The 19,916-nt window shown below is 40.2% G+C and overlaps 1 protein-coding gene across 2 annotated transcripts in view; it reads right to left on the bottom strand.

Moving 5' to 3' along the window:
- The window catches only part of ptprfa (protein tyrosine phosphatase receptor type Fa), a 488,466-nt gene that overhangs the window by 143,119 nt on the left and 325,431 nt on the right, over positions 1-19,916 (bottom strand). For both annotated transcript variants that reach the window (XM_080195322.1, XM_080195323.1), the window contains exons 7-9: positions 5,896-6,165; positions 4,831-5,412; positions 3,678-3,811 (exon numbers count right to left, since the gene is read on the bottom strand). In XM_080195322.1, coding sequence (XP_080051448.1) covers positions 3,678-3,811; positions 4,831-5,412; positions 5,896-6,165 — 986 coding nt within the window. The remainder of the gene's footprint in view (positions 1-3,677; positions 3,812-4,830; positions 5,413-5,895; positions 6,166-19,916) is intronic.

The raw sequence follows: 19,916 nt of genomic DNA, 5'->3' as shown, positions 1-19,916 counted from the left end.
TCCCCAAGATGGAAGACTATCAAAGGTTTTTGCAAAATTTAAGTGCATGCCAATTGTATTTGCTGTGTTTAGCACACCATCCTCATATTAAAAAGAATCCATTTGATAAAGTGTGACCACTCCTTTGAACTATGTATCTCTTCCAAGTGCTTGAATTTTTGCCGCTGCTCTACGTTCTTACCAGGTCTTCTCTGCCCGGTTTCTCCAGAATTGGGCAGCATAGCATCCCCTGGAGAACTCTAACACAGCACTGTAGCAAGCTAAGAAATGGTCTGTTTTATGGCACTTATTGTACTATGAGATTAAATGCCCAGCGTGAATGCAACTGAATGGATAGGGTGGTAGGTGGCAGGCGGGTAAGGTGAGTTGGGCCAGGAGAGGTAGTCAAGGGGTCAGCGCATGTGATTTGAGAGTCTGTTCTGTAGATACCCAGTAATTAGTATAGGATTTTTTCCTAACTATCCTGGGCAAGTTGCACGGATCTGTCCAAAGTCTTCAATTCCAACTCAGAGTTGCAGACTTCCATTGTGGGTCCTGGGAAGCATGGGATTTGCCCATTGGACGTTCAAACTTCAGGGAGGTTTGTTGGGACAATGTGCACCTTGGTCATACATCTGGTCTCTGACAATCTAGTAATTGAAATCTGGGCCCATTGTTATATTAAACAGATCAGAAGCAAAGTAACATTCACTATTATTTTACAATCCTCATGAACTTCAGTAAGATTAGAGGTGAGGCTATATTGGATTTGGTGTTGGGAAATGAGCCAGACCAGCTGTTAGACTTGGAAGTTGGTGTGCATTTTGGTGATAGTGACCACAATTCGGTTACGTTCACCTTAGTGATGGAAAGGGATAGGCATGAACTTTGGGTCAGTAGTTTTAGCTGGGGGAAGGGTAATTATGAGGCTATTAGGAGAGAATTAGGAAGCATAGGTTGGACTAGGAGACTACAGGGTCTGGGAACATCCGAAATGTGGAGTTTTTTCAAGGAGCAGCTACTGCGAGTCTTTGATATGTACGTCCCTGTAAGGCAAGGGGGAAATGGTCGAGCTAGGGAACCGTGGTGCACCAAAAAAGTTGATTCGCTGTTAAAAGGAAAAAGGAGGCTTATGACAGGATGAGACTTGAGGGCTCAGGTAGTGCACTAGAAAGCTTTAGATTGGCTAGGAGGGAGTTAAAGAGTGAGTTAAGAAGGGCTAAAAGAGGACATGAGAAGACTTTGGCTGATAGGATTAAGGAGAATCCTAAGGCGTTCTATAGATATGTTAAGAACCGAAGATTGGTTAGGGCAAGATTAGGGCCAGTTAAAGACAGCAGTAGGAGGTTATGTGTGGAACCGGAAGAGATTGGAGAGGCATTGAACCAATATTTCTCTTCGGTATTCACGCAGGGGGACATAAATGTAGCTGTGGAGAACACTGGGTTGCAGGGTTGTAAACTGGAGAGTATTGCAGTTGATAGGGAGGATGTGCTAGATATTCTTGAGGGTTTGAAAATAGATAAGTCCCCTGGTCCGGACGGGATTTACCCTAGGATTCTCTGGGAGGCAAGAGAGGCGATTGCAGAGCCTCTGGCTCTGATCTTCAGGTCGTCGTTGGCCACAGGTGTAGTGCCAGAAGATTGGAGGATAGCGAATGTTGTCCCATTGTTTAAGAAGGGGAACAGAGACTTCCCCGGGAATTATAGACCGGTGAGTCTTCTGTTGTGGGCAAGGTTTTAGAAAAAATTATTAGGGATAGGATTTATAGTTATTTAGAGGGTAATGAATTGATTGGAGATAGTCAGCATGGTTTTGTGGAGGGTAGGTCGTGCCTTACTAACCTTAGCGTTTTTTGAGAAAGTGACCAAAGAGGTGGATGGGGATAAGGCAGTTGACGTGGTACATATGGACTTTAGTAAGGCGTTTGATAAGGTTCACCATGGAAGGCTTCTGCAGAAAATGCAGATGTATGGGATTGAGGGTGATTTAGGTAATTGGATCAGGAATTGGCTAGCGGATAGGAGGCAGAGGGTGGTGGTTGATGGTAAGTATTCGTCATGGAGTTCAGTTACTAGCGGTGTGCCTCAGGGATCTGTTTTGGGGCCACTGCTGTTTGTAATTTTTATAAATGATCTGGATGAGGGTTTAGTTGGGTGGATTAGTAAATTTGCTGATGACACCAAAGTCGGAGGTGTGGTAGATAGTGAGGAAGGGTGTCATAGTTTACAGAGACTTGGACAAGTTGCAGAGCTGGGCCGAGAGGTGGAGGATGGAGTTTAATGCGGAGAAGTGTGAGGTAATGCACTTTGGCAGAAATAACAGATGTGGAGCGTATAGGGCTAACGGTAGGACTCTGAATAGTGTGGATGAACAGAGGGATCTAGGTGTATGTGTACATAGATCCCTGAAAGTTGGGAATCAAGTAGATAAGGTTGTTAGGAAGGCATACGGTGTCTTGGCATTTATTGGTGGGGGATTGAATTTAGGAGCCGCAGCGTCATGTTGCAACTGTACAAAACTCTAGTGTGGCCGAACTTGGAGTATTGTGTGCAGTTCTGGTCCCCACATTATAGGAAGGATGTGGAGGCTTTGGAGAGGGTGCAGAGGAGGTTTACCAGGATGTTGCCTGGTATGGAGGGGAGGTCCTATGAGGAGAGACTGAGGGATTTGGGGTTGTTTTCATTAGAAAGGCGGCGGCTAAGGGGGGACCTTATTGAAACATATAAGATGATTAGAGGTTTAGATAGGGTGGACAGTGATAGCCTTTTTCCTTGGATGGAGAAAGCTAGCACGAGGGGGCATAGCTTTAAATTAAGGGGTGGTAGTTATAGGACGGATGTCAGAGGTAGGTTCTTTACCCAGAGGGTGGTGAGGGATTGGAATGCCCTGCCTGCTGCAGTTGTAAATGCGCCTAGTTTGGGGGCGTTTAAGAGATCCGTGGATAGGTTTATGGATGGAAAGGGATTGGTTTAGGTTAGAAGGTCATTGCTTTTTAATTGGTCGGCGCAACATCATGGGCTGAAGGGCCTGTTCTGCGCTGTAATGTTCTATTACAAAGCTTTTACTTAAAATTACATTAAATTCCTGCAACATTTTTCTTCAGAGGTTTATCATTTATTATTTAAATTATGGACTATTATTTAAATGGTAAAAAATTGCTGTGCAGAGGGACCTGGGTGTCCTTGTACATGAATCACGAAAAGCTGTTTTGCAGGTGCAGCAAGTAATTAAGATGGCAAAGAGAATTTTGTCCTTCATTGCTAGAGGGATGGACTTTAAAAACAGCGAGGTAAAGTTGCAACTGTGTAAGATGCTTGTGAGGCCACACCCGGAGTACTGTGTGCAGTTTTTGTCTCCTTACTTTAGGAAGGGCATATTGGCACTGGAGGGGGTGCAGAGGAGATTCACCAAGTTAATTCAGAAGTTAAGAGGTTGGCTTATGTGGAGAGATGGAGTACACTGGGACTATACTGGAATTGGAATTCAGAAAAATGAGGGAAGATCTTATAGAAACATATAAGATTATGAAGGACATAGATAAGACGGAAGCAAGGCAGTTGTTTAATCCTTAAATTATACTGAAATGGTGCAAAACACTATAGGGATCGTTCATAAATCTGTTACTGACTAACTCAGTTAGAGTCTTGCATGCTCCCTTATGATTCATTCTTCTATAAATCTGAACTCCAACATACCTCTTTGCCATCGATGCCCTCAGAATATATTAGTTCATATTTGATAATTTTCTCTTGCGGACGTAACACCCAGGAAAGTGCAATGCTGGTATCAGACTCTGCTTCAGCTATGAACTCAGCTGGTTGAGCTGGAACTAAAGAAGAAACAAATCCAGAGTAAACAATTGTTTACAATGAAAGAAACAACCCTATATTCAATCTTTTAGTATAAACTGTGTAAAATTCCAATCCATTTAAAATCAGTGCGTGTAACTCCCTACACAGTGGCTCAATAATATAGTCACTGGACTAGTAATCCAAAGACCCAAGGTAATGCTCTGGGGGTTTGAATCCCACCTGACAGTTGATGAAATTTGAATTGTATAAAAATCTGAATTAAAAGTCTAACAGTGGCTGTAAAACTAATGTTGACTGTTGGGAAAATCCATTTAGTTCATTAATATCCTTCAGGGAAGGAAGTCTGTCGTCTTTACCTGGTCTGGCCTTCACATGACTCCAGATCCACAGCAATGTAGTTGACTCTTAAGTGCGCTCAGGGATGGGCAATAAGTGCTGGCCCAAACAGCAATGCCCACAACTCATGAATGAACAAAAAAAGGTCTATTAACTTAATGGCTAAGCGTACTTATTAAGAAGAATAATTTGTATGATTGGTCTGCGAATACCCATGAAGGCACACCAAAAATGAGTCCTCTACATCTGAAGAAGCAACATAAAGAATTGATAAACAAAATTGAAGCATTCAAAGGTACTTAAAACTAAAACTAGGAACAATGGAACTTTCCCATCGAAGTACCTCATTCAATCTAACAAAACCCACTACTATAACAGTATAATTTCCACAAAAATCCAGATGATTGATACAATTGTGATTAGTTTAGTGGTAGAGAGTTACATGCTTGAAACTAGACCGAACTTACTTCACGTGGGACTTCTGATGTCAGAAGAGATTTTCATACCTTTTATGTAAACTTAGGTAAAACAATAGTCTATATGCGTATATATACTATAAGCTACCCTAATATCATTTTCCTAGAGATTAATTGTTAAAACAGGAATTTACAGAGTTCTATTGAGACAACTCATTTTAATTCATTTGATTTTCAAAATGGAAATTGTTATACAGCCACGGTAAGGAAGTCTTGTAACTCACCTCCTTGTTTTGTTTTAACTTGTATAATTTCAGATGTTGGTCCATCCCCCACCGAAGTGAATGCCAACACTCGGATGCTGTACGTGGTGTCAGTTATTAAGCTACCGATGGTTGTTAGACGACTGTCATCCAAGTTATGTAGGTACCACATATTCAGGGGAAGTCGAGAATCTGTAGTGTAATAAACCCGATAACCCCGAATTTGTCCATTTGGCTCTTCTGGCTCCTCCCACTGGATTAACATTGTGCTAGCACTCAGCATGCGTGCCTGAACTTTTAAAGGTGGGCTGGATGGAGCCTGCTCGCCTGTCCGGGTTTCGACTATTTCACTGGGAGGGCCTCGGCCTATATTGTTTACTGCAATGATTCTGAATTCATATTCTGAGTATGGGCTGAGACCCCCAATACTGTATCGTGTGGTGGCGACTCCATCCACCTCTTCGAAAGCTCCATCAGAGGATTTTGGTTTATACTGAATCACATAGTATGGTATCATTTCACTATTTCCTGATTCCCATGTCAGTGTAACACTGGTAGCAGTTGTCTCTGTAACGCTCGTCATTGTAGGTGGCTTTGGTAAAGCTAGAATGCATAAATAGTGAGACACAGTAAAGTTATCAGAAAGCACAGCATAAACTTACAAACGAATAAGCTGAGTAACTAAGTAAACACATTTTGCACTTCAATTACTCAACAACTGACCAATCAAATTTTAAAATCTAGTTGTTAGCAGCAAATGAGGGAAGTGAAAAATACATAATGCACCTTAAATCACAGGCAACATTTGCTGCCAAATTACAATAACAACATATTCAAAAGACAAATATTGCCTTCAGCACATTAACAAGAACAAACCGAACTCAGAAAGAAGACATTCACACACTGTCAACTTGATTAGGAGATATTTCTGTGAATCTGTTGAGAAAGTTATTTTTGGACACAGATGAATAGGACAACAGATGTAACACACCCATTTTTTGAGAGTGAAGGGAACAAGGAGAGAGGAAATAAATATTAACAATGTATTTGCCTCATTAATTAGGTCAGGTAACTTGTATGACTTACCTTTAACTGTTATTTGTGCCGTTGCCTCAATAACACCCAGTGAAGACATGGCAACACACGTGTAGCTCTTAGATTCTTTAATGTTAACCAGCTCCAGAACATTCCGTCCAATAGGCATGTCCTCTTCTGAAGTGAGTTCTACTGCTTCAGTCACCCATTTCACATAGGGCATGGGTGACCCCACAGCTACACAGGTGAGGTTAACGCTGCCCCCTGGCATCACTTCATGGCTAGTGGGTGGGATAGAGAACCGAGGGGGAACTCGGCGCACTGAAAAGGAAGATATATGTGGTAGTATCAAAGATATGAAAAGTATTTCAACTATTACCATGCAGGGCTCACAAGCCACATCCACCCACCACACCAAGGTACCAGGTTAATATCAGCTGCTTCATTTTGAAAGTAAACTGCGGTAATAAAAATAAAATCTATATGGCCGATGCTTATATAATGCAAGTACCAGACAACAGTATTTAGTGTGTGCTGTAAATTAAACCTGCATGAGAAGACAGAAGCACAAAACAGACTTTCCTCCATTTGGTTATATGAGATTGAGCAAAAGAAAACACAGCCTGCACCTGAATCATAACTTGTATTTAAAAAAGAAAATGGATCAAAAAGTAAAGTTGCTATCCTTTTAAGCCTTTTAAGACTATTTAAATTAAAACAGCAATAATAAATATTAGGGAGTCCTCTCAATTTTGCATAAATCGATATGTTGCAGTGGTCTGTTTTGATCATATGGTTAAAAACAACAAATGATATGTAAATTATTTCTAATTCTCTTTTTTTCAGTTTACCCTGCTGTATACAATGAGAGGGAGCATTGACAATGGGAAAATGCCAGAGTGATCCAGGTGATTTGCACACCAATTTACATTGTCCATAGGGAAGCAATTAAACTCTAGGCAGCTAAGCTAACTTTGATAACCCTCATGTGGAGCTGCAGGGACAATGTCCGCTCTCATATCATAAGCATAGCAGCATGATAATCCTTCCATAAGCTTCATTTATGGCATCAAGCGTAAGAACATGTAATGAGGAATACAACAATGTATCATTTCTCCAAACCCAGAATGCAGAACAGCCCAGTTCTTCCTGGACAGGTTTTAGTATCATTTTTACACTGTTCATAGGGCTAAACACTTGTGAAGAACAGCAAACAGTAGAAACAAGAAGCATGATTGTTCACTACTATGTATGCATTATGTTCTTCTCAAATTTATGTAAAAGAAACCCCATAAAATTAAAAATGCATGACTCAAAAGTTATATTTTAAAATGTCACGGCAATTTTCAACAAAATACATGCCTTGACAAATTCTACCAAAAGGTAAGATTTCTGCAACACAATTTTGTTCTCAAATTTTGTTACATAATTAAATTGGTAACAAAACCTTCTGAAGTATAGTAACATAACACTAAATAAATACTTGACCAATATATTGAATAATGCATGTGATTTTTCAAATTGTATTTTAAAAGCAGAAATTTGAAAATCCCTTCAAATTTTATATTGCTTTTAATTTTAACATCAGGCATTATTTAAAAATATCTGTCACAGAATGTGGGAGTTCACTTGGGAAAAATGTCAAATTAGATTTTAATTAGAAATAAAAAATAATATATCAATTCAAATATACCAAATTCAAACTGTAACATTGGAAGGAATCAAATGGAAGTCTAGCAACAGGGGGAAGAGGAGATTTTGTTGGCTGGTGGGTTGCTGAAGCTTCTTTACCCAACATTTTCAATATTGCCAGGTCATAATGTACAAAAACTCTCTCCACTCACACAGCTTATTTTGTATTACAACCAAATCTTGACAAATACTCAAAGGTGATGACGGTACAAACTGCATTATTATCTAAAAGGATATTGTTAATCTTACAAGTACAATGGAAGTCAATCTGTTATGAATCATGAGCACCTTGGAAACCAGCAACGTGGGCCAGAAAAAATTTTGTTCTTTCAATTTTACACACTGTAATTGTAACTCAAACCATTAGCTAAATGTTAAAAAAAACTACTCTCAAATGTAATTTGGTTTTGCTTTTGAATGGTTACATTTAAGGTTGGTGCAGTGTTTATATAAGAAATATTTGTGTAATCATAATGCCCTTGTAAAATTATGCACCTGCTATCTTTCCTGGAGAGTAAAATTTCCAACATAATTTTGTTTGGCAAATAGTCAGTCAAGGTCAGTGCAATATGGGCTACAGCACATATCAATCAGGTATGCAAGTACTACAAGTACCAGGACTAGGTTACTTGTTGGTTTGTCTTTGTTACAAAAGTATTCATCACCTGACCTTGCCCAGCTCAGCTAATTTCATGCGAATCGTTCTTTCCAAGACTGCTATAGTCCTGCATGGTCCTCTGTGTCTCAGGATAGGAAGAGGGGAGAAAAAAAGAACTGTATACCTCACCCTGCTGAAACTGTGCCACTGCTGGCTATTCACAAAATGACAATACATGTTGTGAATTAATCACCCAGTCCAGACCATCCTTCACTACAAGCTGCAATGGGAGAAAAATCAAACATGATGAGAAATACTCTTTTGGGTATTTGGGTAGGTGGGTGGTGTTTGGGGTTCTTGCAACTGCCAATTTTGCAATTTGGGATCTTATGCCAACATACTCTTTAAAAATCACAAATGTTCTGTTAATCCAATCCTGATGACACCAGATATAATAGCTAATATACTGCAAGCAAAATTTCATGATAGATAGCTCTGTACCATTAGAATGTAGTTAACTGATGTATATTCTCGGACAAAAATATTCTTCAGTACATGTGAATGCCATTTTGTTAGTGCTACAGTGCCCTGCAATACCATGACCTGGATCATTCATGCAACATCATAATGATCACCAAAGGTATTTTATCTGTTTAAGACTAGAGTGGCTTAGATTAGCTGCAGTGTTATGAAGCTTGACTGTTGTTCTCCAGACTGGATGTTTTGTTTCGTTTCGTTACTATTTAATGTGCAAGTAGTTAGAATAACTCCGCCATTACTCATGAGAATGGAAATGGTTTCAACATGATGGCGATTTATCAAACTGAACATCTCCAGACTATTAAATTCTGACCACATCAGTCTTGTTTTACAGAAATGAAACACCACTTTTTAAAATAATAGCTTTTGGGTAAACAGTTGATAATGGGGAGTTTGTTTCCACTGCACCAAAAACTTGCAGTGACCAATTTGCAAAAGCTTGGCTCATAAGCTTAAAACGCAATGTGCTTACATTCAATCAGCATGCATCAGGCTTACAGCTCTCATGCAGGTTAATGTAAGGAAAAGTCAATGAACCAGACAGAGTAAGAAGGAAGAAAGAGCTGCTGCAGTCAAATGCGAAACAAAATGGTTTGCACAAACTTTCACACATACAAAACCAATAGACATGCACTAGAATAAAGCATGCCATACAATTTCACACTTAATGTCAGGTGCATAGTTTTGCCTTCCTATGTTAGCAATGGAACTGTCACAAACACAAGAAATTAGTTTTGGAACGGGGATGGATATTCAAATTCTATTTCCATACAAAAATGGTTCTTCATTTTCACCAGTGTAAGGAAATGTAACTACCACAAAAGTTCTTTTCTCTTCATTTGGTGCCTTTTATGTTCTCAAAATATAGCAGCTTAATTTCTACAGAGAATTAGTAGATATTGTACCTGATTCCGTAACAGTTGGATTAAACTAATGTCAAGATTTGCATTGTCCTTATTATACTGACAGTTCCTCAATTTTTTTAATCAATAAAGTCATATTTATAAGGCACCTTTGGATTTCCACCAATCACACGGAACAATCAAAGAGTCACTTAATATGACAATTCATGAAAATAATCTCAATTTCCCACCACAAAAGTTAGACTGAAGATAAAGGCTACTGGTGTCTACAAGCAGAGACCTGGCACAATGGTCATGCCGGGGGGCTTGGAAGCCATTGAAGCCTGGGGAGATTGGGGATATGGATGGACAGTGCCCACTGGACAGGCTGGTGATGATAGTTGGTACTACCAGTATACCAGTTGGGTACTACCAGTGCGCCAACAGTTGTGCTGAGGCGGTAGGGCCTGAGCAGGGGCAATGATAGGAGGGCTATGAAGGGGGAGAGAGAGGAAATCCCGATATCCGTGGGTGCACGAGGGGGTCTTTCAGTGCACTTTGAGATCGGGGTGCCCTTGCAAAATGGCACCCAAACATTCAGAGGTGAGAATTACTGGTGTGTTTCAGCGCAAAACTCCCAACTCTCCAACAAAGTGGTTTTAGTGTGGGAGAATTACAATGCAGAGCACACCACAGACACTGGCTTGGGTCACTCCATTATTCTTGCCATTATGAAGTTCGGAATTTTTTGGGAGAATTCTGTCCATTGTTTCACTTATCTACAAACGTCAGCATGCATTGAGTAGGCAAACATGCAATGCAGCAGCCGACTAAATTATAAATATTACATTTTATTCACAAAACTATCCATCGAATCAAAGATATTGAGTAAACAGTTTAATCTAGCTGGGCACAATGACATCTCCTCAACTCTTCGTAATTACTCTTAAAAGCTAGTTGCTATCTGCTAACATAACATATGTTGTCCAAATCATCGCATCATTAACCAATCGGTTTCAACATTAGAATTTTTTTGCATCCATCCCAGTTCCACTTAAATTCAGGTTCTACTGATACTGGTGTCACTATTATACCAATACTTTGCTTATAGCCAATCATGGTATTCTGCATAAAGGACCAAGGGAGCCAAATTGTTTTGAAAGTAATTTAAAATTTTGGCCAAAAAAGGATAAGATTCAATGGTTTTGAAACTGCTTCAATCAACAGAAGCACTCAGAGGAAGCTTTTGCCCCAAAAGACTAGTATAACAAACCAGATTATATTTTCAAATACAAATGACAAGTTTATCATTGCAATGCAGCTGGAGCCTTTCATTTCCAAATCTTTCAATCCTGCACCACCTTTTCCTTTTCTGTTTAACCTTGTTGACTGATGTGAAGGTTTCAGCTATCAGTATTGGTAGTAATATCAAAACCAGGCATCAGTCAATCTCTTTTGAACATTGTTAAATGGAGACTGCAGCATTGGTGATGTTTCCATTTGTTGGATGTCATGTATAAAATGAAATGCAAGTCAGTATGCGAGGGTAAGATCCAAGTTCTTCCAAGAACAGCATGCAAGAATTCATAAAAAAAATAAAATTTATCCTCAAATTCACAAAGGAAGAAACAAAGGGAGGGAAAAAATAATTAATAATGCAACGTGCTCTGACTCACGTTCACCACAGCATTAACATACAACATTTATTAATTTTTCTGTCTCTTTCATGTTGGTAGTGGATATTGTTTAACGTTTTTGAATCAGACCAATATCATTCCTCCAATGACCTCCAAACCAATTTTCAAGGAAAGGTTTAATGCCCATGATTTTTGCTTTGCCCTAATGAAGTAAATGTGTTTAACTGATGTTGCAAATGATTCAAGTGGGAGGATAAAATAAGCTTAAAAAAGTTGGTATCACTTTCACTTTCCAAAATTAAATCCAAAAGATATCCTGACATGGGCTGAGCGTGACTAACTGCAGTGATAGAACATATAGAAAAACTACAGCACAAACAGGCCCTTTGGCCCACAAGTCGCACCGAACATATCTCTATCTATTAGGCTTACCTATAACCTTCTATCTTACCAAGTCCCATGTACTCATCCAAAAGTCTCTTAAAAGACCCTATCAAATCCGCCTCCACCACCACCTCTGGCAGCCGATTCCATGCACCCACCACCCTGAAAAGTTTGGAGGTTCCAGAGTGGACAATACAATGTTAACCAATTTTGCCGTCATTTGTATTTTGCTCCTTCATTTTCTCACACTACGGTGAGATGAAACAAGGCGATGTTTTAAGTTTAATTGGCCATTTAAGGGCCTCAGAAGGCAAGGGCGGGCAGTCCCTGTATTATGGAGACTCAGTTAGGAGTGTGAGACAAGGTGATGGCCTATTCCCGTCATGTTTTATGTGTCTCCTCCCCACCAAAAACATATTTGCTTTGGGGGGCAGTTTGCTTCTATCAAGAGCAAATGTGGGAGAGAAGAGAACATGTATGAGCTATGATGTACAAAACATTGGGTCTTAGCCTTTCAATGTTAGGGCACAACAGTCCCACAAAATTTAGCCAAAATATTATCTGGAAAAATATCAGTAACATTGATGCAGAGGGTTTTGTATTGCTGGAGCTTTGGAGAGAGGAGTCTGAAATAGTAGAATAGAATTTTCCCTAATTTGGCTCTTTTCAACTGTATGTACAGTTTAGTATTCTCTCCTGCCCCAGCTCTTGCATTACATCCACTGGACATACAAACAGTTAATAATGGTATCTGAAACAGGATCTGATCAAAACATCCTCCGATGTAAACATGCAAGTCAAAACTTGAGATGTTTGAAAATAAGCAAACTCATTCTGAGTCCAAGGATATGCTTGGTTCTTTTCTAAACACTGAGTTTGAGTCTAGATTTGAACATTCCAATCAAGGATCATAATAACATCTCACTCCTTGCAAAATTTTTTTTTACTGTTTTATAAAATGGTGTATAAAGAGAACTGGAGTGGGAGACTATTGAAAATCCTAGCTATCTTAAAATCCATTAGAATTTCAGTAAACCCCAGTGAATTTGTACTAGGGAAGGGCTACATTTCAAACAAAAAGTAATTATTTCTTAACCACTACAGTTTGTAATGTTACAGCAAATTACATTTGGTAAACGCTCCAGTTTGGACACAACTAAAGCAAAATACTGCGGATGCAGTATCTCTTTTTGTCTGTACAGATATTGACTAATCTCCCAAGTGTACACAGCATTCTCTGTTGTTATTTACTCTAGACATTGTCACTTCATTATATATGAATGATTGACAATTTTAATATTCTAGAATACCAACCCATAGGTATTTATAAAATAATTTGTGTCTAACATAGATTTTTTTTTGAGATTGACTAAATATTCGAAAAATATATGGTAAATTTTATCTTTTAAGACACAACATAATTGAAGAATGGATGATTCAATTTACAAAATCTGAAAATTTGTGATGATCAAGTATGAAATCTGAATAAATATCTGAACAATTTTGAAAGCTGAAAGTGAAATTGGGGTTACAGTTTCAAAGTATTAGGGATACAGCTACCAACCATGAAAGAAGCAGAGAGGATAAGATTCTCCTCATGGCACAGAACAGAGCCAGTGATGGAGAATAGAAACAAACATTAACATGCAGCACGCTGACACTTCCACGAGGTTTTAAAGACACTTAAGCAGAAAGTCATTAGATTCCAACAGGTAGGGCTAGGCCATGTCTGGCAGGGAGCCAGAAACCCCAGCTCTCCTCTGTTTCACTATAGGACAGTCCATTTGGCGTGGCGTAGGTGGATAAGAAGTGAAAGAGACCAACCTTCTCGCTGATCTGAGAGATGAAGGGTTTGATGGTAGAGTGCAATGAGGATGAGGAGGGAATAAAAAGACAAGGAAAAACACAGAGAGTAAAAACAGGCCAGGCTTCATCAATCCTCACAGCACTGAAAGAACAAGACAAGACAATAGTGTGGTGGTATTTCAGCTTCACATATGCACATTCATAAACCAGACACACACGCACAGCACAAGATTATGCGTCTTGTTATTATGACATTCTGTGTCACACCCCTAAAAAAAGACAATTCTGCACTTGAGGACATTCCACTTCATCGTAGCTGCACATTTGTTGGAAGAAAGAACAGTATTGAAATAAGTTCATCAAGCCCAGGCTGGGAAGTGTTGTCGTGGTCTCTACAGTTAGAAATCATAGATGGAATTTATATACAGCACAAAATTGGGCTAGCACATATTCAGAAAGACCTCAGAGCACAGAACACTAGGCGACAATTAAAACTATAACTACACAATTCTCCTAATTGCTTGAAGTAAGTTTGAAATAAATTTGTCCCAATTTTCTTGACAGAATAATATGTTACAGGTATTTGCGAGGACTCAATACTGATTGGAATTCCACTGTGGGACAGTGTTGGTTGTACTTGGAACTCACGTCCAACTTCTAGCATTTTGTAGTTGCATTTATGTAATGTGTTTTGCTTTACTCTACTTCACTTCCCAGCCTTTCGCATAATTGCAGTACTAAATACTGAATGAAATTAAAATGTAATAAAAGAAACTTTGGTCAGTTTGTTCAGCACATTGGTTCTGTTTTGACAAGCACGACAGGATAGAATCATTGTTAATGGCAAGCAAATTTGTGACATGAACACACACACACAATAGAAACACTTTTTTCTGAACCAGGTTACTATAGTTATTTTAGTCCAAACGTTGGCAACAAAAGAAAACTGAAAATTCAGTGGGCAAAAGGTTTGGGCGATGTATCAGCAAAATTGAGATGCGAGACAAAGGAAATAAAGAAAATTAATTCAGAGCAAAACAAGTATTTGGATATTTATCCTTCAAAGCCTCATCACAATGCACTTAGGGCTTCTTAGTTTCACCAGAAACACCATGAACTGTAACTGAATGGTTCAGCATCATTGGGTCCAATACCACATGCATAGGGGCAAAATCCAAAAAATGCATGTTTGTTTCTTTGATATTCCAGTTTTACTAACCTTCCCCTCAAACAGTGTTGGCAAACCTGTCCAGAGGGCTTTCCCCCTCCCCAAAAAGCTAACACTCCAAAGTTAAACCTTAACTACACTCCTCATTTTAATGGGGTGTTGAATGCCAACACACAATTCTTTATTTTTTTTAAAAGTTCATACAAATTTATTTATTGTCACAAGTAGGCTTACATTAACAATGCCATGAAGCTACTGTGAAAATCCCCTCGTTGCCACACTCTGGCGCTTGTTCGGGTATACTGAGGGAGAATTTAGCATGGCCAATGCACCTAATCAGCATGTCTTTCGGACTGTGGGAGGAAACTGGAGGACCCAGAGGAAACCCATACAGACATAGGGAAAATGTGTGGACTCCTCACAGACAGTGACCCAAGTCGAGAATCAAATCCAGGCCCTTGGCGCTGTGAGACCGCAGTGCTAACCACTGTACCACCCAACCCATTGTCACCATGCCTCAACACAAACAACTTTGTGGTACAGAACATACTGCAGCAGATTCAATATTTGGCAACTGCTGAATTCTGCTTAGGAATGAACTACTACTTCTTTTGACCCAGTTTGAGTTGAGTGTGAAGTAAAATAGAATAATGTCACTCTCCAAAGATGTTGGCTCCTGGAGCTGATCAGTATCAATTTCCAAGCTGGCACAGCACAATAGCACAGTGGCTAGCACTGCTGCCTCATTACACCAGGGACATGGGTTCGATTCCAGCCTTGGGTGACTATGTGGAGTTTGCATGTTCTCCCTGTGACTACGGTTTCCTCTGCATAATCCGTTTCCTCCCACTCTCCAAAGATGTGAGTTTAGGTGGATTGGCCATCCTTAATTGCTCCTAAAGTGGCCAAAATGTGTAGGTTAGGGGACGAGCGGGGTAAATTCAAGAGGTTACGGGGGAACGGCGTGGGGTGGCCCTGATTAAGACACTCTTTTAAAGAGTTGGGGAAGACTCGATGGGCCAAATTACTTCCTTCTGCACTGTAGGAATTGTGTGGTTTCTATCAAGCTGTTTCCTCCCTAGGAGGACAAAAATCAATTTTAAGACAACATGGAGAAAATGGAAGAAGATGTGGAATTTTGAAGATTTGGGCTTCTGCATTAAAACAAACAATCTCTTGAATGCGAAACAGTAATCTGGTTGAACTGGCCAAAGGGTTGGAAATTTGGCCTCTGGGGCAGCACGGCTTCGTTAAAGGGAAGTCGTGTCTGACAAATTTACTGGAGTTCTATGAGGATGTGTCTAGGGCGGTGGATAGAGGAGAGCCGGTGGATGTGGTCTTTCTTGATTTTCAGAAGGCGTTTGACAAGGTACCTCACAAGAGGTTATTGCAGACGGTCAAGGGGCATGGAGTTGGGGGTAGGGTGTTAGCGTGGATAGAGGACTGGTTGTCAAATAGGAGGCAGAGAGTGGGGGTCAATGGGTGCTATTCGATTGGCGGATGGTGACTAGTGGAGTGCCCCAGGGGTCGGTGCTGGGGCCTCAGCTATTTACCATTTATATAGATGGTCTGGAGGAGGGAACCGAGTGTAGGGTGTCGAAATTTGCTGATGACACCAAAATTGGTGGAAAAGCATATTGTGCGGAGGGTGGGGAGAGTCTACAGAAGGATCTAGATAGGCTGGGCGAATGGGCCAAGAAATGGCAAATGGAATTTAATGTTGGCAAGTGCGAGGTGGTCCACTTTGGTAGGAATAATGGTAGGAAGGATTATTACTTACGTGGAGAAAAACTGCAGCAGGCGACGGTGCAGAGGGACCTCGGGGTCCTTGTGCATGAGTCGCAAAAACCCAGCTTGCAGGTGCAGCAGGTGGTCAGGAAGGCGAATGGGATGCTGGCCTTCATCGCGAGGGGGATTGAATATAAAAGTAGGGAGGTCTTGCTGCGGCTGTATAGGGCATTGGTGAGGCCGCAGCTGGAGTACTGTGTGCAGTTTTGGGCGCCGTACTTACGCAAGGATATTTTGGCCTTGGAGGGAGTGCAGAGGAGGTTTACTAGACTGATGCCGGAGTTGAGGGGGTTGAGCTATGAGGAGAAACTGAATAAATTAGGCTTGTACTCGTTAGAGTTTAGAAGAATGAGGGGAGATCTCATTGAGACATAAGATGATGAATGGGATGGATAGGATACAGGTGGAGAGACTCTTCCCGCTCAGAAAGGATAGTAGGACTAGGGGGCACAGCCTCAAGATAAAGGGGGGGCGGTTTAGAACGGAGTTGTGGAGGAACTTCTTCACTCAAAGGGTGGTGAATCTCTGGAATTCTCTGCCAGTTGAAGTGGTGGAGGCTACCTCGCTAAATATTTTTAAGAAGCGGGTTGATGGGTTTTTGATAAGAGAGGGGATTAAGGGTTATGGGGAGAGGGCGGGAATGTGGAACTGAGCCACGACAGATCAGCCATGATCTTATTGAATGGCGGGGCAGGCTCGAAGGGCTAGTTGGCCTACTCCTGCTCCTATTTCTTATGTTCTTATGTATTTAGAAAGGGTTTTTGCAATGGAATATATCATCAGTGCTTGAAATGATAAAGGAGATTAACACCACCATAAAGATGATGCAGATATAGAACTAAATATAAATTTGATGTTTTCCAACAGCAACTAAGGTGATGACATGAAGCAACAGTTTGCAACAGAATAAACACATTATTAAATTAAAATATCTATCATGAGTAAAACAAGCTAATTGTTGTGGTAAATAAATGTTGCAAAAAGTGGAGTTTTGTTTTAATTCTTTTAAGGAATGCAAATTCCAGGGCAAAACCAGTACTTATTGCTCGCCCTCAACTGCCCTGGAGAAGGTTGCCTGGTGTTGAGACTTACAAGGTTGCAATGAGCAGCCTTCACCAACCACTGCAGAGTGTTACATGTACTGAACCCACAATGGTGTTCAGTAGGCTGTTCCAGCATTTGATCCATCAACAATGAAGGATTTGGGAGGTGCTGTCAAAAAAGATTTGATGAGTTCCTGCAGTGCAACTTGTAGGTGGTCTCAATGCAACACTGTGCATCAGTGGCAAATGGGGTAAATTTTTAAGACAGCATAGAAGAGAGCGTGTCCTTCAAGTAGGTTGTTGTGGGGAGGAGAAAAAAAACTGGTAGGTCTTGGGAAATTTTCTGTTTGTTGGATTACAGCAATCTGAACTGTGATGATCATTAGGCTTATTTAGATTAAATTCTATAACATATTAATAACCATTACTGTAGACTTTATTCCAGATTTAGTAACTGAGTACTGACAAAAATCATGTATTTCCATACAGAAGGAAAACAGACTAGCATCGATGGAGCCAGGAAACTGCTGTTCATTGGACCATGGACTTCTTTCTGAAAATCATACCACATGGGTTAAATATAGAAAATTACTAAATTTGCTATTGGCTGTTTAAATTATCCAAACAACACTAAAAGGGCTCACTATAATGCGAACACTTATCTGAATTTCTGGACTGGATTTTAATAAAGATTGATGAACAACAGAACTGGTCTTGAAAAAATAATTCAGTAATTGCTGTTAAATCCATAGAATACCTACAGTGCAGAAGGAGACCATTCAGCCCATCAAGTCTACACCAATTCTTCAAAAGAGCATCTCAACAAGGCCCACCACCTTGCCCTATCCCTACAACTAATCCATCTCACCTACACATCTTGACACACTAAGGGGCAATTTAGCCTGGATACTGCATCTAACTTGCACATCTTTGGACTGTGGGAGAAACTGGAGTATCCCCAGAGATCCACGCAGACACGGGGAAAACATGTAAACTCCACACAGTCACCCAAGGCTGGAATCAAACCCAGGTCCCTGGCGCTGTGAGGCAGCCATGCTAATCACTGTGCCACCCATAATAAATAATACATTTGTTTTCTTTAACAAAATGTTCTAAAAGTTTTGTTTTCAGAATTGTCAGGGGACTAGAACCTTTTCTACAAATATATAGACATTTTCATGGCTAATTTCTAAAATTTTAAAGACTGGCCAAAGACCCTTTTTAAAATACCTGCAACCGTCAAACAATACCAGTTAAGATGACAGTTTTGTAGAAACTGATGCCTCAGTTATCTCTGAAGAGAGCCTAATGACCCCACCTCACACCGGACTCAAGAGACCAAATTCAAAAGGAATTACATAAAGACCATCTACATTTCATAAGCCAAGCCTTGCCATTGGATTAGATTTGTCAACTCGGACCCCACAACATCTCTTCTAAAATTTAATGGTTAGAACATTAACAACTTTGTCAAACATTCTTTGTAAATGCTGAAATAGAGAGGTGGGACTCATGTGGTGTGAGTCATGTAAACTCCTAGCTAGTGGAACCACTTATGTTGCCTTGTGGTACTGAAAAACCTTAGTCTGCCATTTTTCCATCTACCTAGCAGCAGTACAGAAAATGAACCCTGTCCGGCTGAATGCCTGCCCACCCTCCCCACTGGGGTTGACCTTCCACATGATTACCTACAAGGAGGATTCATCTGTGTGTGGCCTATATCATTGTGGAGATCATCTCTACTGAAAAAGTTAATTATCCAGCAGCAATTCAGCCTGCTAACCTTTGTAAAGGAATTCATCATCTGACTTTGATACGGATAGTGCACTCAAGCAAAACAATAATTATTTTCTGGTGGTTTTTGTGCCCTGTACATCTTTTTTTCTCTATCCCTTCTGTACGAATGCACAGGGGATTGCATGGCAACCTCCCCCTACTGCATTTTGAGCGCTTGTAAATAAATTAATCCTCTGAATTTTTCCCATCTTGAGTTTGCTGTGGGGTCATTAATGGGAAATTGGAATCACATCAAAAAGGGTTGCAAAGCACACCACTGTTAATAAAAGGGGGAAGCAAATAAAATCTGCCCATGCAAACAAAATCTAAGTGATTTTATTTTACTGACATTTGTTTCCTGTTTGTGGACCTTGTGAAAATCCTTCAGTGTTTGGCTTGAACTATTTGATGACGTTTCTCTGGCTCCACTTTGGGAATGCCCAGTGTAGAATGCTGCAATCAGGTGCATTGCTACAAAATGACACTAGAGATTAAATTTTTGGTAGAGAGGTCGCTGGATTTCTCAATGAGACTTATTTTGAGGCCAGTGGAAAGCTCCTGTTTTGTCACTGGGAAGTCTAAAACAATATGGTATCAGTTTAAAGTGAAAGGGGAGAGATACGAAAGATTCCTGAGGGGCAATTTTTTCTCAGAGGGTGGTGAGTGTCTAGAACAAGCTGCCAGAGGTCATAGTAAAGGGTATAATTTGTCTTTTAAAAAGCATTTAAACAGTCATATGGGTAAGATGTGTATAGAGGGATATGGGCCAAACACAGACAATTGGGACTAACTTAAAGG

Source organism: Carcharhinus amblyrhynchos, chromosome 9 (genome assembly GCF_965287045.1).
Source record: "Carcharhinus amblyrhynchos chromosome 9, sCarAmb.v2.hapA, whole genome shotgun sequence".
NCBI lineage: Eukaryota > Metazoa > Chordata > Chondrichthyes > Carcharhiniformes > Carcharhinidae > Carcharhinus > Carcharhinus amblyrhynchos.
This window is presented reverse-complemented; position numbering and strand designations above follow the sequence as displayed.